This window comes from Phoxinus phoxinus (assembly GCF_949152265.1).
Source record: "Phoxinus phoxinus genome assembly, chromosome: 19".
NCBI lineage: Eukaryota > Metazoa > Chordata > Actinopteri > Cypriniformes > Leuciscidae > Phoxinus > Phoxinus phoxinus.
In genome coordinates, this window is record NC_136894.1 from 7,285,340 (window position 1) to 7,308,016 (window position 22,677).

General features: G+C 36.9%; 1 protein-coding gene across 8 annotated transcripts in view; it reads right to left on the reverse strand.

The window, feature by feature from the left end:
* angpt2b (angiopoietin 2b) overlaps nt 1-20,247 on the reverse strand; it is a 47,422-nt gene extending 27,175 nt beyond the window's left edge. For 3 of the 8 annotated variants that reach the window (XM_079590314.1, XM_079590317.1, XM_079590315.1), the window contains exons 1-2: nt 20,010-20,149; nt 19,375-19,447 (exon numbers count right to left, since the gene is read on the reverse strand). In XM_079590314.1, coding sequence (XP_079446440.1) covers nt 19,375-19,447; nt 20,010-20,014 — 78 coding nt within the window. In that variant the 5' untranslated portion in view covers nt 20,015-20,149. Of the gene's footprint in view, nt 1-44; nt 731-19,374; nt 19,448-20,009 lie in introns of those variants that run through there. The other 5 variants (XM_079590319.1, XM_079590318.1, XM_079590316.1 and 2 more) reach the window with 4 other exon arrangements.
* Nucleotides 20,248-22,677: the final 2,430 nt, after the last annotated feature.

The window sequence follows — 22,677 nt, forward strand, 5'->3', positions numbered from 1 at the left end:
AAACAGACAGAATGAGGTTTAGGTGGATTAAGCTAATTCACTACCTTCTGCAGCCACTGTGTATTGTTCTCTGTTGCACTCTCTAGGGTCTCCAGCTTCCTTTCCTGCCAGGTGGTTTCAGCGTGGGGCGACTCCGGGGCCGAGTCCCGCTGGAGGGAGTTAGTCACCTGGAAGTCCCCCGCAGGCCGGCACTGCTCCACCTCTGGAAGGATAAAAGTGTAGTGGCAGGGGCCATCCTGCACCTGGTGCTGCCGTCTTTCAGAGCCAATCGCCACAACCACTGCCGCTGTCAGGTAACACAGACACGGCAGACAGCCCATCCCAGGAAAATGCTGACGGTAGGAAAGATATAATCCAAGGACGGATGAAATTTGGGCACTCTTCTGGAAGCAGGTCGGATGAGAGAGCTTCGCCGGGGTTATCACTTGTCCAAACTTTTCTGAAGTTCGGAGTTCTCTGCTTTTTTCTTTTTTCCTTTTTCTTTGCTTGATGGGTCGATGTATAGATCTCCTTCTACAACAGCACACTTGTAGAAATGCAGTCAATTTAAAAGCAACACTATCCAGATGAAAGCCTGGAGAGGAGAGATCGTTTCCTATTCCTCGCTCACTTTATGCTCAGGACAGCTCAGAACTAGAAACATCCTCTCTGTTTATTTATCCTCTGAATTGTTTTTCAGTTTCCTGCTCTCTCTCTCTCTCTCTCTCTCTCTCTCTCTCTCTCTCATCTCGTTGCGACTGTCCGGGGTTGGAAGCTTTGAGTTTGGGAACTTCTGAACTCAGTGCCAGAGCTTTTTAAAGACTGAGTCTAACATCCCTTTTTTTGACACATAATCACTCACCCCCTCCTTCATTCTCCCTCTCTCGCCGTCTCTTGCATACTCCCCCCTTCTCTGTCTCAACATTTTGAGATGGAAGCTGCAAAAATGCCCACAGCAACTACCACAGAAAACCCCAAACAGAGAACATTCACTTTTCATTAACCCCCTCCTTCTCTCATGTTCTACCCCCTGTAATCTCTCCCTCATGGTTTATGAATCCACACCTGCACTGCTACACAAGGAAAAAGGATGAACATGGTGATGTGAGACATCATCAAGAGTTAAACTGGGATTTTTGGGAGGTTTGGAGGATGTAATCTAATGATAATTCTGGAGCTGCTTTATGGGGCACCGCTGTGATTTTCAAAATACAGTGAGGTCAAAAAGTCTGAGATCAAAGTCTGAGAAAATCTGGGATTATTATATTTTTTTGTTTTATATAATAAATGATTTATATACGCTTTCCTATTATTATAGAAATAGTATAAATATATATTAGAAAAATTGCATTTATAAAAGCAATTAAAATAAATATAAATACGTTATGACTTGATATTAAAAAAATGTTTTACTGTTATTTAACGTATTTTTATTAAAAAATTTAAATAGTTAAAATTCTGCAGTTTATTTTACTAAATCTGAAATTCAACTTTCCATTCATATTGTTATGCTGCAAAAAAAAAAAAAAAAAAACTACTGTTAAATTTATAGTAAAAGAACAGCAGCTGTGGCTTAGAAATTCACTGTAAAAAATAGGATGTTAATGTTTTAGCAATTACGAATAGGCATTTTGGTGTCTGTATAAATTACACTTTATAACCGCATTTTAATTAAGTTATATAACGTTAATATACTAACGTTAACATGACACACAAACAGGGTGAGTACTTGACATGATCACATGAAGGCAAGGAATCACATGACAAAATGGAACCATGACTGTGAGAATTATACAAAATAAAAGACATGAAAACACAATCTTGAAACGAAACCACAAAACAGACGTGACAATGCTAATCTACTTGAACTACCAAAATCGGATTTTTAGAGGAAATGTAACAAAACACCCTAATTTGCTTTACTGACAACATACAAAAAAGGGAAGAAACAAAAGTATTTATATAAAATATAAATCATATCTGATGTGTCACACAGGGGTTTTACTGTTTTTCACCATCAATTATAAAATAAATCATAGTTTTTACTTATAAAAAAAACATACAAGTCAGCATTTTACTATTTAATTATTACATTTCCACCATACTGTATATGGTAAGACTTACTGTTAACCGTTTCATTTTTAGGTTGTTTTTCTCAGTAAAAGTTAAATTTCTCAGATTTCAAACTGGGTCTGCTTCTAATTTAATGTAATGAAGTAAAGCTTGAAGACTCGTAAAAATAAATGTTCTTTATTGACATTGATGGTATGAAGAACCTTTAATATGCATGGAACCTTTTCCATGTACAAAGGGTTCTTTACTCTGGAAAAAGGTTCTTTAGATTATAAAATGTTCTTCACACCAAGAAAAGAAAAATGCTTCTTTTATTAATTGTTTACTGAAAGTTTTTTTTTGGAGAAACAAAAACTGTTCTTCTATGGCATCACTTCAACCAAACCCTTTTTGAAACTTTATTTTTAAGAGTGAATATACGTAATATACGTGAAAAAAACCACATCTCCACTGCATATGAAAAGGAACTGTTTGACAAAGAATCTGCAAGTTATTACTGTATACCTCCAGACTCAATTGAACCCCCATTATTCTCAATGTACATTTACAATGTACAATGTGTTCTATTAAAGTCATCCTTTACATCCATTTCTAGTTCCCACTGACTACAGCTTGGCGTTTTAGACTGCGTACCATCAACTGGTATGAATAGCACCAGCTCTCAGAAACATCTGAGAGCTTAAATCTTCCTCTCTCCTTTCATTTGCTTTTGCCAGACACAGGACAAAATCTAACAGAGTCAATCCCATTCACTTAAACTGTTTCCTTTTACACTTTTCCATGCCATAATTCATAAATGGTTTACACTAAATGGAAAGTTAGTAGCTATAAAAATCCTGCGGGTATATAATGGGATTAAGTTGCCAACACAAACAGAAATTAATTGTCTATACATGTCTCTTCTTCGACAAGAGCTTGTCTCCCTCCCTCTCCTTATCTTCTTTTACGTCTGTACCAACACAACCAGGTTCATTTGTCTTGCTAAATTCTTTCGCGCAGCAGCTAAATAAGAACAGTCTGCTGGTAATGATGTGATGCCTCATGGATCAGGGTGTTCTAAAGAGTGTGTGGGCGATGTTTTGCAACTCTCCGAATGCCTTGATTGTCGCAGTGTCCATCATAGAAAGTGATCAAAGTATGCATAGCGGTGTGAGGGGGTAGGCAAGGTCACAGCAAAAGCTAAAAGCTATGATCAATAGTGCAGATGTGTGCAGAGAAACTTCAGAATATGATATGGTTTGTTTAGGTTCAATAGTTCACCGTAACAGAACATACCACTCATTTTCCAACTCCGACTGGTGAAAATAGTCTTGTTTCATCATTTCCAAACTCACTTTCACACTGCGAACCATGTGCTGCTGTTTTGCTTGAGTAAAAATGAAGTGATTATCACAACATGAACACAGTAGTGCTTGATATTAAAAAATAAAAGAACAAAGACTACATTTTCACTTGATATTCCAAAAAAAAGAATCAAAGTAATCATGAACATTGTTTTTAATATAATAATAATAATAAAAAAAATAAGGTTAGGATTCAAAGACATCATTGTGGCAAACAACAACATTGAATTCACATTATAAAGCCTAAAGATTACATTATATCAAGTTTGAATGCTTTAGTTCCTTAGAACTTACAGATCAGAGAGTGTGATTGTTTTTATTATTGAAAAAATATATATATAATAATATATATATATATATATAAATATATATATATATATATATATATATATATTATTTTTTTATTATTTTTTACAATGAATCACCCTAAATTAATGTGTTAAATGTAAAGGTCTAATAATAACAATGTAATATTTAAATAATATAATAATTATTATTTAAAGCTGCAGTCCGCAACTTTTGGCGCTCTCTTTGTTTATGTCTATGACGAGTCACGCAGGTACTGGGCTACTCCGCAGCGGTACGACCCATACCAGTCTAAAATAGTCCGAATATGAACATATTATAGGTGTACCGTGATTCAGGATAAGACAAAAACACGGTTTGGAAAATGGATTCAAGATGTACTCACTTATTATATAATTTGTCAATTTTGAACAAAAAAAGTTACACACTGCAGCTTTAATATTAAATTATTCTAGTGATTCTAATGTATGATTTTTATGGCCACTGTATAAAGACTCAAAGTGCTCAAAGTGAAAAAATAACTAAATTATATATAAGCATTTGTTAAAATAATAATCAATATATAATAATAATAATTATTATTATTAGACCTACAGATGTTTTGTTGAAATAATGATGTTGTCATCGGCAAGAATGCATGTTATTTTACTTCCCGAACAATTGCGTACCCGAGTCTGAGTTGCTTTTACACTTACGTGAATTGCGTCACAGTTTCAGTGCAACCGAACTCAGACCACCTCATACAGGTAGTCTCAATTCAATTTACATTTATGTGATTAGCATTTTTCACAATACATATTGTTTCAAAGCAGATTAACAGCAAATGCATGTTTTACCATTACAACTTAGAGTAATCTGTTATCAGATGTGACTGTGTCCATGTAATGTCCATATGTCAGAAATGTACAGTTCTGTAGCAGTTCTGTAATACAATTCATGTGGTTAGCTAACATCATGTATTCATTTAGGCAGAAACAATGCGATCATTAAAGCAATTATTACAAGTTGTGGTCATAATGATTACAAAATGTAGAAATGTTTTTGCTCCCGGGTCCGCATGACAGCTTTCACATCACCAATTTTTCTTACAAACCATGCACTGTTTCAAACTAATTTGCCAGTATGAAAGGCCCATAACGGTCTTTGCTCATCATAAGTAAAAGGGCAGAATTTCTTGATGAGCAGAGACAGAAGAAAATTGCAAGTACTTAAAGAACCAGCCATGTTAGAACATTGGCGTTGGTCTACTACGTCAAAGGGCTGATATTTTAATAACCTCCCCAACGATTCTAAATCAGTCAAACTAGTCCTTTTGCAGCGTGACACAAGCCGGCCTCTCTATTAGGGCAGAAAGGGCTTGCCTTCTTTCTTAGGCCTGTCAAAATGCATGTGAGTGAGGACAGCTTTGTTATTTCAGCATGGAGAAAAGAAACAAGCCTTCAGGGCAATATCAATCGCCATATAATGTCTCTTTCAGTGGACTTGTCACTCTACGAACAGCAAACCAAACCAGCTCTCACAACATGGAAAGATGACAGAAAACAGTCCCTTTAACAAGAACAAATCATTATTGGCCACTGTCCCTATTGTTGTATAAAATCTGTTCAGCATTCCAAAACCTGCATGACGTACTTTCTTCAGTGGAACACAAAAGGATTTTAGAAAAAAAAGACGATTGCACAAAAAATGAAAGTGGATGGTGACCTGGGATCGTCAAGATACAAAACAGCACCATAAAGCATTATGAAGTCTTTTATGAAGTCTTTTTATAGCTTTAAAGACTAAAATGCATGTTGATATTTCAATGGAAAAGAGCAGCTTGGACATTCTGCTTTAAATAACTTGATTTTTGTGTACCACATAGGGGTGTAATGGTACACCTATTTGTATTTACATTTTCGGTACAGGTCTTTCGGTTTGGTACATATTTGTACTGAAAGAATAGTGTTGTTTTAATCACTGCACAAGCGGAACTTCTCTGTGTATGGAATGTAATAGATTTTCCCCCATAGGTTGTGAAAATATTGTTTATATTGATATAGGCCCTGTCCCAAATGGCACACTTCATGTGTACTTATGGTCTTGTGGACTTACAATGGCCACCGTGCGTGTGTGTCTGTTAAGTCCACAAGACAATTGGGTGTCTCATTTTAGGCCCCATTTGCGGCCGATATGTGCCCTTGATGCACACTTTTGAGTCTGAAAGCTCTGCAGCAGACATCTACCCGACAGTCAAAGCGACATTATGTCACGAAAGTGTGGATTTGGAGGAAGACCGTGAGTGTTTAGGAAGCCATTTTGGACAGGGCCATACTTTGATGTTGCCAACACATCTAAAAAAAATAACAAAGGACACCGAGTGCATGATTCAAGTTGTCCTAAACATGAGACATGCTTTATAGAAAGCTCTTCAAACTAAATCATAAACCTATGGCTTGCCCTGCTGTCAGTTGCGTGTGTTGTTTAATGCATTCGAGATGTTTTCCTTGTAAAACATACATCTTACATTTGTATACTTGCATGTAAATGTTACAAATTCACACAAGTACACTTCAATGAACGAGTGCCAACAAGAGCACGCAGAAGTCAAATAATGGGAGTGCAATAATTCTAACCTTTTCTAAAAATATATTGCTAGAATATTTTACATCCAAAAAGTGTAAGCACTTCAAATCTCTTTCACCAATTACAACAGCACCATAAACGGCAGTGTGTGTTGCAGATATATTGACAGACTCTTTTTATTTAAAGACAGATATAGTTTGTTCAGTTAAAAGAAAACACACCGAACTGGGACTTCAAAACTGAGGTACGTTCCGAACCGCCATTTCTGTAAAATCATATTGTTTTCGAAAAACATGATGGTTTGCAAATGATGACAGAATATATTTTTTATTGGGTGAACTATTCCTATAAAGGCCAGTCATGTGATGGAATTGAATAAGAATTTATTGCACTGTTATCAGTGCTGCTCTATGGAAAGTTAACGCAAATGGTTCTGACCTGATGAAACAACCTTTAAAATAAATCACAATATCCCATGATGTCATGAGAGAAGTGCATGTTCAGCATCAGTTCTAAACTTACAGGAGAAAATGCATGTAAAGCATATTCCTAAACTATAGCAATGGTGATGTCATGCAACGCCTTTAACCTCTGACCCCACCAATGTTACTACACAAACAGGCCCTTATTTCCATGGAGACAGGACAACACATACATGAAGGCTATGATTTCCAGAGCCAGGGTAATTTCAAATCTGACAGGTCTTAGTGGGAAAAACCTCTGTGATCCTTTGTCTTGCCTATGGAAACATTTTTGAAAATGACAGTTTTATTACAGGATCTTAAAATCTTGCCACACATAGTCCTGTAAAGAGCTTTGATTATTCTCCAAAAAATGCATTTTCTTAAATTATAGCAAGATACCATGAACGCCCCCTGAACTTGCATGAACCCCCAGAACGGCATTTAAAAAAGCGATAAATGCACCTTTATCTGTAAGTTTAGATCATCTAAGAGCAAAAAGAACGGTTTAATAGTGTCAATAAAACAGGACATTACTGAAAGGGGATCCAGATTTTCCAGACATTTACAGTAATCTCCTCTCTCGCCGTTGAATGTTTCTGTTTTTTTGTTGAGGGGTTTAACTGAGGACAGTGCCAGATATTAGACATACATCATGCACTCTTTATTCAATACTCCTGTCAAGATGCTGTAAGCGTATCTGTTTTTCATTTTTTATATTACGACCAACAACTGCTCTGATTGCTGCGTTGTAGAAAATATCACTCTTTGCTCCATTTTAAACCCCTAAAAGTACTCATTATTCACAGCAAGCCGCTTGTAAAAAAAACATTTGCCCCCACAAACCATTTTAAAATGATTTCCAAGCAATTAAAGCAATAAGTGAAATGTAGTCATAATGTTCTAACGTTTACATGTTAATCTGTCTGGGATAGATGATCTCTATGCTAACAATTTAGCCTAAATGATCTGCTATTCTTAATTCAGGTGGTTAGAGGAGCCAAAAGGAGTCGTCAATGCTAATGTCGCTAATCTCTTTTTAAATAGTTGTTATTGGATTAGATTATGCTGTCGTAACCGGAGGAGGTAGGCAGTTAAACATAATCACACTTCATGTCATGCTAAGCCATGTAGCATGTTAATCCAGCATGGATATTTCTCCTGCTGAGGACCTGCAGTGGCCCTGAACATATGTGTCATGTTTAAGGCATAATGAACTTTAATGTGGTTCACATGTTGTACGAATGGTTGGTTCAGTGGTGGTTGGGTAATACGCAGCATTTTATGGACAGAGAGCTTATTAGAGCCAGCTGTCTTTCTCTTTATGCTGTGTGTGAATCAGGAAGTTTGTAGCCCCCCCCCCCCCCCCCCCCCCCCCCCCCCCCCCCCCCCCCCCCCACACTACCTTTGTAGCCTTTACCCTCCCCTACACAACGTCCTGGAGTGTGTTCAAAAGATCGATCTCATTTTGATGTGTGTGCCTGGAGGGGACAGCACATGTGCAACCAGGGGTTGATGCTTGAAGAGGTTTACATCTCTACATTCACACATTTACTGGTTGTAAAACAGGTAAAACATTTAATTGACAGACTTTTTTTTTACAGGTGTGTGTTTAATGCTAGATGTAGATGAATGTGAATTGTATTTTATATATACATAATGTGTGTGTGTGTGTGTGTGTGTGTGTGTGTGTGTGTGTGTGTGTGTGTGTGTGTGTGTGTGTGTGTGTGTGTGTGTGTGTGTGTGTGTGTGTGTGTGTGTGTGTGTATTCTAGAATTGTATGTACTTTGTAAACATGTCTTCAGAATTTTGTGCCTTGTGTTTTTGAACTTTGACCCCTCAATCAGTTTGATCCTGGCGGCTAAGAGCAAAGTGTCTGGTTGTGGTTTGTAACACCTGCCCTATAGACAGGAGCACAAAGAGGGTCCAACGCAGCAGGGGGGGGGTTTCCTTCAGACCCAAAATGTCCAGATCAAGAGGTGCTGAAATATTTGCAAAGGGTCTTATTATTAGACTCCAGTCAGGTCTTTTAAGAAGAGCTGGTTTGGATAGTGAGTCTTTGTCCTCTGTGCTCCCATCAATCACAAGAGAATACTGTATGTATAGTGGCCTAAAGACATGCATTGTAAACTATGAATAAGAACGAAGGATTATTAATATTGTGTGAATGATTGCATATCCATTTCTGCAAGCTTTCTCCCAAATTTCTTTATTTTACTCTCAAAAGACTTATGGATTGGTTAAATCTTTAAGGATGATTTTCTTTGCCTCTTATGACCATATAATCTCGCCAACATTGTCTGAAGTACTCTGGGGGAATTGTGGCTTCATATTATAATACATTCCCATCTTTCACCTTGTGTAACAGACTTTGTCCTTTCCCTCCCACTTTAATATAATGAGTTGGGCTAGCTAAGCGATTGTAAGAAGAAAAAAACAATACATCAAGTAAAAACACCTTCAATTGTCCTATGTATAACTGTAGATCTTGCACAAGTAACTCCTCTATAAATTGTAATCGGTTGCATCCCCTAGATTTACTTCTTTTACTACACTCAATTAGCAGAATGGCTCTTAGGTACTGAAGTGTTTTTGTAGGGGTGTTAAGTGACTAAATGGAAGTAGTAAACCCACTTTTTTACATTAAACTAAACAAAACATCTTCAAACACAGATTCCAGGAATAGTCCAGTACAAATGTTCACAGTATACTCTATCAAAACTAGCGGTATATCAAGGTTCTCCAATGACTAAATACACATAACACCCTTGTGCAATACACATGTGAATTCAACTCAAAAAATAAACATTAACACGTTATTTTCCTTTACCATGCAACACGCAACATCAAGCACCATGGGGTTCACAGCCAAGGAACTCGGGTCAGAGGGAAAAGACTGCTAAGCACCCAGTCAGCTGTTTTACTCAGATGTTAACAAGTGTTTTAGTTTCCTCTAATGGTGTCAACTGTATCTTCCTGAGCAAGTATAGTCTTGCATCCTGCTGGGGTTTGTTTCATGGTGCCTCTGTTCCCACATAGCTGTTTTCACTTTTCCAGCCTGTAGAGGCTGCCGGGAATGTGTTACAGACAACGGCAAAACTGTCTTCACACTGTAAAAACGACACAGAAGCTGCATCTGAAGCAACATTCAATATATGCCATAACAGAGACTTAATGCCACATAGGCAGCAGACACTGAATACAAGAATCTCAAGTCACTAAAAATAACTGCCGTTTGTTGTTTCCTGTGCACAACTGACAGAAAGCAAGATGCATACTGAGTGTGATGAAAACAACAAAGTTTTATGGTTTATGCAACACTTCATTTACATAAAATCCCAAAGTATCCGTGTTGTGATCAAAAATAGTGCTCCATTTATGAATAAAAGTATTTTTTTCTTTACTGTACTGCAGCATCAGGAGATATTTTGAATTTATTATTCAAAGGTACTTTAAGGTAGGCTAATGTGGCTGCCAACCTGAACATTTACAATGATTCATTGTCAATTCTAGACACTATTTGAAGGCACTTCAGTCTTATTTATTAATTCAATGCAAATATTCTCGATTGCATTTTAGCGAAATCGTATAATAAAATGCAAGCAAATGTATCATTTTCCTTAACTATTACTTATCCTCACATACATAACAGTTCAGTCACAAATTGTTTAAAATAGAAACTGTCAATTTGAACTCACAACCCTTCGGGTTGCGGGTGATCTACTGACAATGCGCACATTAAAGAACACAAGCTGTGTCTCATTTTGAAGACTACGTCCTCCGGAGGTTGCATTCGTCAGTCACATATGCCATTGAGGCCGACTCATTTCAGAAAAGTAACCATTACATTCCAAGGTAAGAAAGAAATGAAAATAGTTAACACAGCACGAGGAATAACGGTCAATTTGATAATGGTTACTTTTCTGAAATGAGACATTCTTCATGACGTATGCGGCCGACAAATGTGACCTCCGGAGGCTGCACCCTTCGGAAATGAGACACAGCTACAGACGCAGCTCATTTCCATAATGACCAGCGCAATTCATCAAAAGCAGAGCAAATTAGCATAGGGTCGAGAACAAGCAGAGTCGATGATTATCAGGCAGATAATCTACTAACAACACAGGCATGGCAAATTAAAAATAACATGGCCTGGCAAACAATATGTTCCAATAACGTGTTCCTCTGGCATTCCAAATAAATGACCACAAGAGGAGAAAATTCTCTTCCCTCTATCACATGCTCTCCGTTCTCTGTGGCGCCTCCTCCTGGCAGCAACTATTGCAGCATGTTAAGCTGAAAATGGGTTAAGACATGCTTTTTCTGCATTAAATAATGGCGCAAATACCAGTAAATTGACTACTGCAAACCTTAAAGGGTTAGTTCACCCAAAAATGAAAATTCTGTCAGTAATTACTCACCCTCATGTTGTTCCAACCATTTAAGTCTTTCGTTCATCTTCGGATCACAAATTAAGATATTTTTGATGAAATCTGAAGGCAGACTCACTCCTCTATAGGCTTTCAGAGGGACCCAAACTCGTCGGCCCAGAATAGTTATTAAAACATCGTTACAATTGTCCAAGTGACTACAGTGGCTCTGCATTAAGTTTATCATGCGACGACAATACTTTATGTGCGGAAAAAACAACAAAAATAACGACTTTATTCCACTATTCATTTCCTTCTCTCTGTGTCTCTAGTTAGTTCAAGTAGTGTTTTAGCGCAGCGCGTCTGTGTTGCACGTCACCACGTAGACTCACTATTGTCCGACGCTGGTCATGTGTGTGATGCGTGGTGACGAAAGATGAACAAAAGACTCCATGGTTGGAACAACATGAGGGTGAGTAATTACTGACTGAATTTTCATTTTTGGGTGAACTAACCCTTTAATAAATCATGTTGCATTTAAATACTCTCCTCCCATACATTTTGCGTCTGAAAGTGAAACGCCTACAAATGCTCACACAATAAGGTCAGCCGCAAAAATGTTTTTATCTACGCATCTTTAGCTAATCCTGAAATTAGTTTTTTAAAGACCACATACGCTTTAAGTAAATCTGGCCCACAGTCTCCTAAAACAGTGTTTGATCAGACCTGTTGGGAAAGAAAACGTCTCGGTCAAGGGAACGAAGACGTTACGTCGAATGACGACGAAATGGGGTTCGCTTAGAAGCCCATTTCGTCGTCATTCGACGTAACTCGAAGTGACAACGAAAGGGAACTGGACCTCTTGGTTATAAGTGAATATCTGTGCTCAAGACCTCCATACATTTTTTTTCGCACTTTGGTGAAACTTTTTAATGCAAGTCATTGTAATTAATTAGTGATGTGAACTAATTGCAAACGACTTAAAAATGAACAAAATATTTCAAGGAAGTTTGAGGGACCAAAATGTTCCAAGGTGTTGCTTTCATGGATTAAGATATATTAAAGAAAGTATATAGTTCTATAATAATCACAAAGTTCTGACATAGAAATATTTCTGCAAGACTGGTGTGAATTCTGGGGAACATCACGTTCCCAGTGAATTATCGTTTTAATGTTCCATTCGGAGCAAACAGCCCATTCCTCAAATAGGTTGTGGAACCTCACAAGATGATTTCATCAGGCAGTGAGAGAGAGAGGCGGAGAGAAAATGAGCAAGAAATCATTTAGACAGATTGATGATGATGAAAGAGGAGCAGATCTCTCTAATTGTAATACGTGGGTTTATCACTTCCCAAGAAACATGTCCTGCTGTTTAAATGGTTTGGACCAGAGTTCAGGAAACAAAAGAAATCTTTGGGTTAGGCTTCCGTACAATGGTTGCCAATAAGAAGAAACTCATTCAAGGGCTGTTCATTATCATCAGCTTGTGCAACACCGTAAATCATACACCTTAAAGGCAGTTCATTTGGGTTTTTCTGCCAGATATGAGGGCATGTTTTATGGTTAGGCATCAGGCTGGCCTGCAGATTGTTGCAGAAGTACACAAAGCCGTGATTTGAATGTGCACAAAATGAGTCTGTTTATTCCAACAGCTGCTTTAATCAATGTGCTGTTGATATCTGTGAAATTATTTGTTGGTTTTCGTCAAGTGAATCATGTAGCCTCCAAAATTGAAAATGTTATTGATTTACTATGGTTTGAAAATAAATATCACACTCTTCTGGTTTAGAATAACACTGTAAGAAATTAAAATACACAGAAAAAAAATATGAACCCCTTTACATGAAACGGGGGTTAGTTCATGATAATGATCTAAAATTCTTAGCTTCAAGGTACATGTATATGCAAAAATTCAGGTGGGGTTTTTTATCAAATTTTTAAATAAAACATAACACACTCATTTTCAAAAAAGTTAAATGCAGTGGTTAGGAAAGACAAGGGAGCAGTTTCATTCAAATATATATACATACATTTTGTATTGCCCTGCATGGTTTTGAAAGTATGTTCCAAAGATGCTTGTGATACTTCACAGGATGAGGCTAATGACCAAGCTCAGAAGTTACTTAACCAATAGTTTTCTCTACCTTCATCTTTCAGACTGGTCCTTGTGGTATTCATTAGGGTATTTGCGGTTGCATAAACATATTTAGAGGTCAGGGGTCACCACACACTCAACATTTTTTTTCTCAATACATGCTACTCACTCATGAGCGTGACAGGACTTATTACAGGGAGCATTTGCACTGCATCAACTGGTTACAAAGGTAAAACTGAATTTATATGTCGCTTTCAACAAATTCAACCAATAAAATGTTGGGATTAACTTATAATATATATATATATATATATATATATATATATATATATATATATATATGCTCACTTGAATGTGAGTGTGTTTTGCCTAGAAAACATCCCACTCAGCAGATGTGAAAACACGTGAAAAGCCCCTCATTTACATTCAAGCTGTATGTGAAAGTCAATTTGTGTGCATGAGTGCGTTCACATTCACGTCCGCGCAGTGCATGAAAAGTGAATGTAAATTCTGTGCTTTACAATGATAAACAGTCGGCCAGAACTATTCATTTTGAAGCCCAGTTTTCATTACATTGTAAAGGCAAAGCAAAGTCTTAGATTAGTTTAATGTGCACATTCAGCTTCCTCTAAATTCTTGGAAAAACAAAAGGGTATTTACAAGATCGATTTCTGTTTGCAAACGTTGTTTAAATCCATCCATTTCCTAAGGGTTTCATCAAACACATGACAAGCACTTGTAGAGAAGTTGTAGGTGTGTGATGCATCTAATAGCTCTATCAAGTCAAAGGGGATAATCATGTTTTGGAGACATGGGAGGAATTGAGGCAGGCTGATAATATATTTAGCGGTGTGGTGCTGTCACAGATAGCGATACACACTGAGCAGTATCATAAAGTGCTCAACAATCTGCAAACATCTCAGCGTCTTGAACAAATTATGCCACCCTCATTGTGTCTCATTTTCTAAGTGTGCGTAAAGCTGAGTTTGAAAATGTTCATGCAGAAATCAAGTTTCGTCAATAAGTTTGCAAATAAACTAAGGATTGCATATCTAAATAAATGCATTAAAATGGCCTCATCCTCTGCACAAAAATAGGAAATAGCGTATAAAAGGCAAGAGCATATCTTTAGTGGCCAAAAGGATAAATTTGCAGAGAATGACGCATGTAGTGGTTGTGCGGAAAGCCCTTATGTGGAGGTTTGGGCAGAACTAATTTATTTACTGTATGTTGTTGTGAATCCAGCAGAAAGGTCTTATCTGTGCATGAGTAAAAACACTATACAATTATTAGAGAATGAGACTATAATTTATAACTGTAGAAGGCATCTAAACCAAGTTAGTTAGTTAGTTAAAGCTTATCAAATGTATATAATAAACCGTTTTTAAGGACATTTGGTTCTGGAACTCCCACGGTTCAGAGACCACGTGGCTGCGGTCACAGCGCTGTTTCGCTTATCCAGTTGTCCAAACAAGGCCAAACCCTCTCTTCAAGCCTCCCGCTGGAATATATTGTGTTTATTCTGTGATTTCTCACCCTAAATTTTCAGCCGGCCAGCTCTGGGCACTGGTCCGAAACGAACTTTGATAGAGAGTTAAAGCATCGTACTGCCCTGCCATTTTGCCTACGATTAGTTATCAAACCCCTGAAGCAATGGGTTTTGATTGAATATTATATATACTTTGATTTACCTCTGTGCAAGTTTGTAATATGTATAACTTTATGTGTCCACTTCATATATGGGATTATTTATATCACAGCAAGCACTAGACTGGACTGAGTTTGACTGTTTATAAGTGACCTTGGGATTTTTTGTCTTTATTTCTGTTTTCACATCCCTGAATTAAATATCACATGGAACATTATGACTACCTATATATTTTTGCATTCATTACCCTTCAAAAGCATTTTATTTTAAGTTTTAATAAATAAATAAAATACTTTTATTCAGCAAGAATGCCTTCACTCAAAAGTGACAGTAAAGACATTTACATTATTACAAAGGTTAGGCTATAGCCTATTTTTCATATCAGTGCTGTTCTTTGTAACTTGTCATATTATATATAGATTTCCACAAAAACATTAGTTAGTAAGAAATGTCTCTTGAGCACCAAATCAGCATATTAGAGCAATTTCTGAAGGATGTGACACCAAATACTGGAGCAATGATGCTGAAAATATAGCTTCGCCATCATAAATACATTTCAAAATATTCATAAATTACATTTAAAATAATAAAGTTATTTTTTAATTGTATTAAAATAACATCTCACAATATTACTATTAATTTGACAGTTTTGAACACTAATGAACAGTAGTGTATGCTGTATAGTTTAGCAACCTTCTTTGGGAAAACATCCTTTAATAGATTTTGTAAATAGCTTATAATGTAATTAGCTGACTACTTTAAGATTGACTTTAGTAGATTATAAGTAGAATAGTACTCTCAACTGTCATCATTTTATAATTTCCTTGTCTCTTATATAACTTCATGTTGGTCTTTACTTTCTACTAACTCTGCCCTCTTAACACTACAAAAAAATATATATCTACAAACTGGCTGTGAGAAAGGTTTACTTGTTCAGGCAGTGCCCGTCAGAGCTTTCCCTAGCTCGCAAGTCTGACTAAGGTCTGCATGGTGTTCAGTCCTCCTACTCAAAACACTGGTTGCCATGGAACCTCAGCTGTGGTTTCTACCCCATCCTCTGCTTTCTTTTACTCTCTCTATCCTTCTTTGCTTTCTAATTTCCTCATGGCATCACCCTCCCCTGCTGGAGGCCGCAATTTTGTAGTGTGATATTCCCTTTTCAGCACTCTCTGTTACTCTAAAATCAGCCAGCGTAATACAGACATCACAGTCCTCTTCCAAACAGATGGTCTCATTTTTAGGAAAGGCACTGTTCCTGGACCAAAGATTAAAGATGCTGCACTGTGATTAGAGCTGTGCGAGCCCTTTGAAACTCTAGCATAAGAGCCTTCATATGTAGTTTAAAGGGGTAGTTCACTGAAAAACAAAAATTGTCATTCCAAATCTGTAGAACTTCTGTAGAACACAAAAATAAGTTGTTTTGAAAATCATCTAGTGTTTTTTGTCCATATAATTAAAGTCAGTGGGGTTCAATGTTGTTTTAAATCCCATGAATTTCACTGTATAGGCAAAAACAGTTGAATCATTCTTCAGAATACCTTATTTTGTGTTTAATAAGAAAGTAAAGGTCACACAGGTTTGGAACGACATGAGGGTGAGTAAATTATGTTTTAATTTTTGAATAAACTATTCCTTCAAAAGTGATGTGTAAGTTTGGTAACACTTTATTTTGATAGCCGAATTTAGACATTATTCTATGAACTACAAAGTAACTAAAAGAGTACTTCAAAGTAACTAATTTGCAACTGCATGTCAACTACCAGTCATTAGAGTATTAATAACTGTCTTAATATCTTAACATCTTAACTTATAACTTAACTTAATATCTGCTAATACTTTAACACTCTCCAACACCCCCAACAGACATTCTACTGACTATCAGTAGCTTACTTGTCAACTTAACTGTAATTTTTTATGTTAACATTCTTTCTCCTGCTCAACTTAATTTGCAGAAACTACAAAAAAAATCCACCCAAAGATTGATTCCCCCTAAAAATGAAAATGCTGCAACATTGTTCAGATTGTTTGAGCATCCCAACTAGTTTGACACAGGAACACTGGCTCAAGCAGTGGCATGAGTTTGGCCAATGGCAGCCATTTTGGGAACAAGTGTTTAACGTTGTGATGAAACGGAAGCAGCGGCAGATATTTTCATCTAATTTAAGTGAAAATATGAGTACATCTGAGTGAAAATAAAATAAATGAAGCTGGGGACTTGGTTCTATCCATCTGTTGTTGATTGGATGGAGGCAGATCTGAATGCGAGCTGGATGTTGATTGTCCGGAAGGGGCGGGGTTTGAGCGGACCAAATAAGAGTACATTTTAAATTCCTGCCGACAGGTGACGCAAGTGACATCAACATTTTAACAAAAAGCTTGAACAAATAGTCAATTAAGTGCTCTTTTATATTGTTTTGAATTTTAAAAGTGAAGTTTTGGAAGCATTACAAGATGCATTCACGCCAAAAATCATAAATTCAATCTAAATTTTACACCTTGTACTTTTGCATACTAAAGATTCAATCTGACAAGGCAAAAGCCTCCTGCATAGAGTGAGAACCTGTTCGGTTTTCTGCTGAGGTTCGTGGTTGCTGGATTTATTACACTTCCAGAAAGATGCCAAATGATAACACATGAGAGAGAGTTTTGATCCTGGCTCACCCTCACTGTAGCAAATGTAATAGGTGAGGACAGAGCAACTAACATTATTGAGTATCCTATAAGCTAAAAAAGTACGTTCAGGCCTTCTGGCGCTGATTTTGTGTTTTTCCCTTGGTCCCAGTGTGAAGGAGAAAAAATGTGCAATGCAGGGTTTATATACTTGAATCTTTGTGAAAAATGCAAACAGATGTCTCAACGATATTTTGCATTCACAGGACAATGTTCAAGATTAAATGTATGTGGCAAGTGTGATATGAACAATCCCAAACCCTTTCCTTACAATGCCTACAACTTGATTATCTCTCTATGCAAAATGGCAACAGAATTTTTTCGCTTCTATAAGCTGTATTAAATAATACATTTTAAAAGATAGCATCGGAGCTTGTGGGTGCTTTTCTGCATTTTGCAATTATTATCACGTGTTATAAAACTTAAAACAAAACCTGACAGGCACCTCATTGATTTTCAGACTGCCACTGGCTGCCCCCGCAACTATTCCAGATCAAACTTTAGCCTGTAGCAACTGTTTTCCTTCAAAGCTGCAGTTTTAGAGATTGTTGTGAGAATATATCCTGTGAAATAAGGGTAATACCCTTCCCCACGGCTTTTGTGCAGAGTTTTGGGCCAGATCGTTCTGTTTCTGTGTTGCTTCTTCTTTGCTAAGCAACATTCCAAAAAGTTCAGCCAGAGATCACTGACATATAGGTGCAAGCTGTGATGGGTGGACCAAGCAACATTATGGTAGAATGACTAATCACTACTCTGAGAAATTATTCCTAAAAGGCATAAGGAATCACAAAAAAAGTACACAGAGACTAACTTGACTTTGTATATCATGATGTTGTCACCTAAACCAATATAAGAAACTTAAACAATGTGTGTACTGTACTAATTGAAAAACAAAAAAGAAACCCAAACAAAGTAGTACCACTTTAACATTTAAGCCAGCCTTTTCCTATCCCACACAGAATTCCCTTAGTATCTTGGTATTGACATGCCAAAGAGCTTAGATTAAAAAAAAAAGTTTAAACATCAGAATATTTATATATTGTGATGTGACGTCTGCAACTTATGATCACACGGGTGGGTGCACTCACTACTATCATTTTGCTGGGTTTGTTGCTATTTACTCTGAGGTTTCACTGGTATTTGCTCCGAGTACATTAAGTTATTCCGAGTCTGTTCTGAGGAGCTTATCCATCATTTCCAGTCTGAACAGCGTGAGAAAGAAAACATTGGGAGAGAAAATGAGACAGCTGCTATTGAACAGGCAGAAACAGAATTTTTCTCCTCAAGCGAGATCAACTGACTCAGCGCAGCGTGACATTAAGTGTTGTTGTCCAAATCTCTGTTTTTGGAGCTCTGCAAATAATCGTTTTAAGGAAATATCACACATCTCTTCCCGTAGGATATGAATACTGCTATGCGAAATTCTAATGCGCTCCAAGATAATATTCTAAAATGGTGAAAATGTACAATGGCTGCTGCCTGTAATACTAATTGCCAATTGTTGTATTTATGAAATCAAAAAGGGCAAACAAATATAATTTTTTTATAGACAAAATATCTGTGCACCTCTGAGTATTTCAGTGGTTACAACATGGCCTTTCTTAAAAATCCAAAATCACATATAGACATTACACTGAATTAAAACCTATTCTGTGGACTAAATTGAATCCTAAAAATCTTTTAAAAGAGAAAGTGGGTCATTTAAGGACCATTTAATGTTTTTAGTATATGTCTATATGTTCTTTATGGTGACAGATTGTAAACTGGTACATATTAAAGTCTGCTGCATTTGTATGTGTAAATGTATCCTGAAATGATGAAAACACCACTTTCAGCAAATTGAAAGTTTTAGGCTATACCTCACCTGCATATTGTAAACGTACATGTCGTTGCACAGCCATCTAGTGGAAGAAGAAAGAAATGCTGCAGTTTCGCATCTGTGAGTACAAAATACAAGAAGAGAATATGTCATGTGTTCGCTTGAGAATTACTGGTTGGTTTTTAAGAAACTGTTAAGGTGTTAACCTCTTGTTAAGGTGTTAAGGTCTAGATATGGTCAACATTTGAAGAAAAAAAGATTATAAGTGAACTGGTCGTCGTTATCAGTAAATAAACATTGACAGTAAGGACTATTGTGATAATTAAATGACCTGATCTCTGTATATTATTTAACAGCTACCATACGCTGTTAATTACAAAATAAATACACGAAAAATTGATTGGAGTTGAACATATTTTATTATCTTACTTATAGATTGTCTTAAAGCCTCAGGGAAGAAAAATTAGTCAATAGCAAAGTAGCCTACCTATAAACATCGGCTTGGCAAAAATACGTTTCCAGGCTTTTTTTTGCTATTTTCTGTGAATGTGCGAGACTTCCGTTTCATTAGCCGCTTTTAGCTAATAACTAACAGTTAGAAGAAAAGCAAAAGTGCAGAAGGCACTTTTACAAGAGAGTGTGTTGGGAACCAGCAAGTGCTTAAAATGAGACTAACTTACCTCATCTTACGGTAGAGAGAGCTACAGAATATTCTCAACGTTTGATCTTTTACCAACGTTTGAGGAGGCGTCTGTTCTCAGACACTGCATTGTTGTTGGTTTTGGTCATGAACTGAACTCATGAACTTTGGGCGCTCGAGGTCCTGCGGCCCTTTTTTAAAATTAATCAAAAGTGCCCCTCTCAAACAAATATCAATGATAATCATTGTGGTCAGCAAAAATATATAATTAACATGACAATGTGTACAAAACAAAAAGTAGCCTAAATTGACGTTTATTTTTATAGCCTATCTGTAGGAGGTGTCTTTTTTTTTTTTTTTTTTTTTTTTTTTTAGGAGGTGTCGCCATTACGTTGCTATGGGTTGCGTCACTTGCGTGTGTCTTGCTTGCTTCGGTCCTTGACTGAAGGGGTCAGTCTCCGTTTTCGTGGATCTAAAACCCGGCAGGCGTAAGGGGCGTAGCACCAAATGTTGAGCCAAGGGGCGGGCCCCTCACTACAGCAATATCTTTGTGGGCCCAAAGCTCAAAAGCAACAAATGTCAGTGCACTGACCACTAGTCTAATGGGGTCAAAAATAAGCCTTAATTGAACAAATATTAGAACCTCATTGAGTAAGAAACATAGGGGGGAACAGAATCCGACGGCAAAAAGTTCAGCTGTCGAAATCCGTTCCCCCACTCCGATGATGAGAGATGTTGATGTATTGGCTTAAAAAATGCTTATTCTATTCTGTGTGTGGATGGAGCTTAACCAGCATCAATTTGATAAATATTAGAACCTCGGTGTGCAAGAAACATAAGGGGAACAGAAAAAATCAATTTCAGATGCAGAAAATGATTTATCACAATATTTGCAAAAGGAATTTTTGGAATCCTACTGGCACACTAAAGAAACAGATCTAAAAAATTGTTTTGTTGTGAAACATCTATGACTTTTGCATACTATGTTGCATAGTCTTCTTAGTAGAAATAGATAAAACACTCTTTATTCTGATTTGTAATAAGATTAGTTTATTTATAATAGGCTATCAGAAGTAGCTGGCAACAGCTAATCACATTTCTGAATTAGAAAGTGCATTCTTCTTTGGTTTGATGATTTTCATCACCAAACCAAAGCAGTAACTCTCTAAATTGTGATCAAAACATACAGATGAAGAATCCTCTAGAATAATGTAAAGAACATAACATTTCAGGTTCATGGGTCATAATACATTTCAAATTAACTACTGTAACACGGACATAGGCAAATAAGAGATGTGTGTGTAAACCTCACTCCCCAGGAGCCATTTGTGGAGCCATTTCAAAATGTTTAACCTGGATTTGTAAATCCCATGTTTTGCTATCCAGGATCAGGTAATCCATCTTACTTTTGGGTTGGTTTGTCAAAGCAAAATTGGATTGGATCACCCTGATCAGATATGTTTCAAAGTTGAGCATTCACCCCGAGAAACTTTGCTCGCAAAGACCTTTTGACTGGTTCATCTCTTATGTGCCAATGTAGTTTACAAACCGTGATTAAAAACACCACATTAAATAAAATATGTTTTGGGGGTATGCACAACTGTTTGGAGATTGTGTGGTCTACTTCTAATTTATTACTTTACCGTAACCTGTTTAATAAACAAAATAAAGCGTTTCTATCGTTTTACGGAAAAAGGGGGTAACGCGGAAATGACATCATTGACAGCTAGGCGACACAATTACACGGGCCGTTACATTGATTAAAATAGTTGATTTCTCTGGATTGAAATTGGAAACATTTTGGATAATGTAAGTAAAGTCAACTAAATTTGGATATTTTAAATATTGTTCTTAGGGTGAAGTCTTTCACAAGTCTTGTGATGTACTGATGTACTGAAGACATCTTCAGTGATGTGTAGATTGTCCAACAAATCATTGTCAAGTCAAGTGGCAGGATTACAAAACAAACTTGAGCTCTCAGAGCTACAGAGCAAACTTTTTAATAAAATGTACAACATCAACAATTAGCCTATCATACAAGAGATATATTGTAGTGCGGGTGCAGAGAATGAGTAGGCTATTGAATATCTGCGTGTAGCCTATTGCAGTGTTGCACTGTTTTTAAAGGAGAACTCCGGTCAATTTTAACATTGAGCTCAATTTTTAGTAAATTTGGAGTGCTGTCAATACAGAGAACAACGACAAAAATCGGTGTTGCCTACACCGTGTTATCCTATTTTTAAAATTTGCACCCTATTGACTTGAATGGGGCAAGTTTTAAACCTGCTTTTATCCTCTTAACATCTTTGATGTGTCATTACAAGTGCCCAGCCATGTGAGTGATTCCTTCAGAGTGAACACGAGTGAATCTGACTGCAGTAGATGTGAAAGATATGAATAAAAATGATGTTAATTCAGCCAGCGCACAGACCTGTATTTAGTTCCTGTTTTCGGTGGAAGTCCAAAGTAGTCGATTGTCGAGTTCACGCGCGTGATCATAGTAACTAAACCTATGCCTGTGAACTCGACAATCGACTACTTTGGACTTCGACCGAAAACAGGAGCTAAATACAGGTCTGTGCGCTGGCTGATATAACATAATTTTTGTTCATATCTTTCACATCTACTGCAGTCAGATTCACCGTGTTCACTCTGAAGGAATCACTCAACATGGCTTGGCACTTGTAATGACACATCAAAGATGTTAA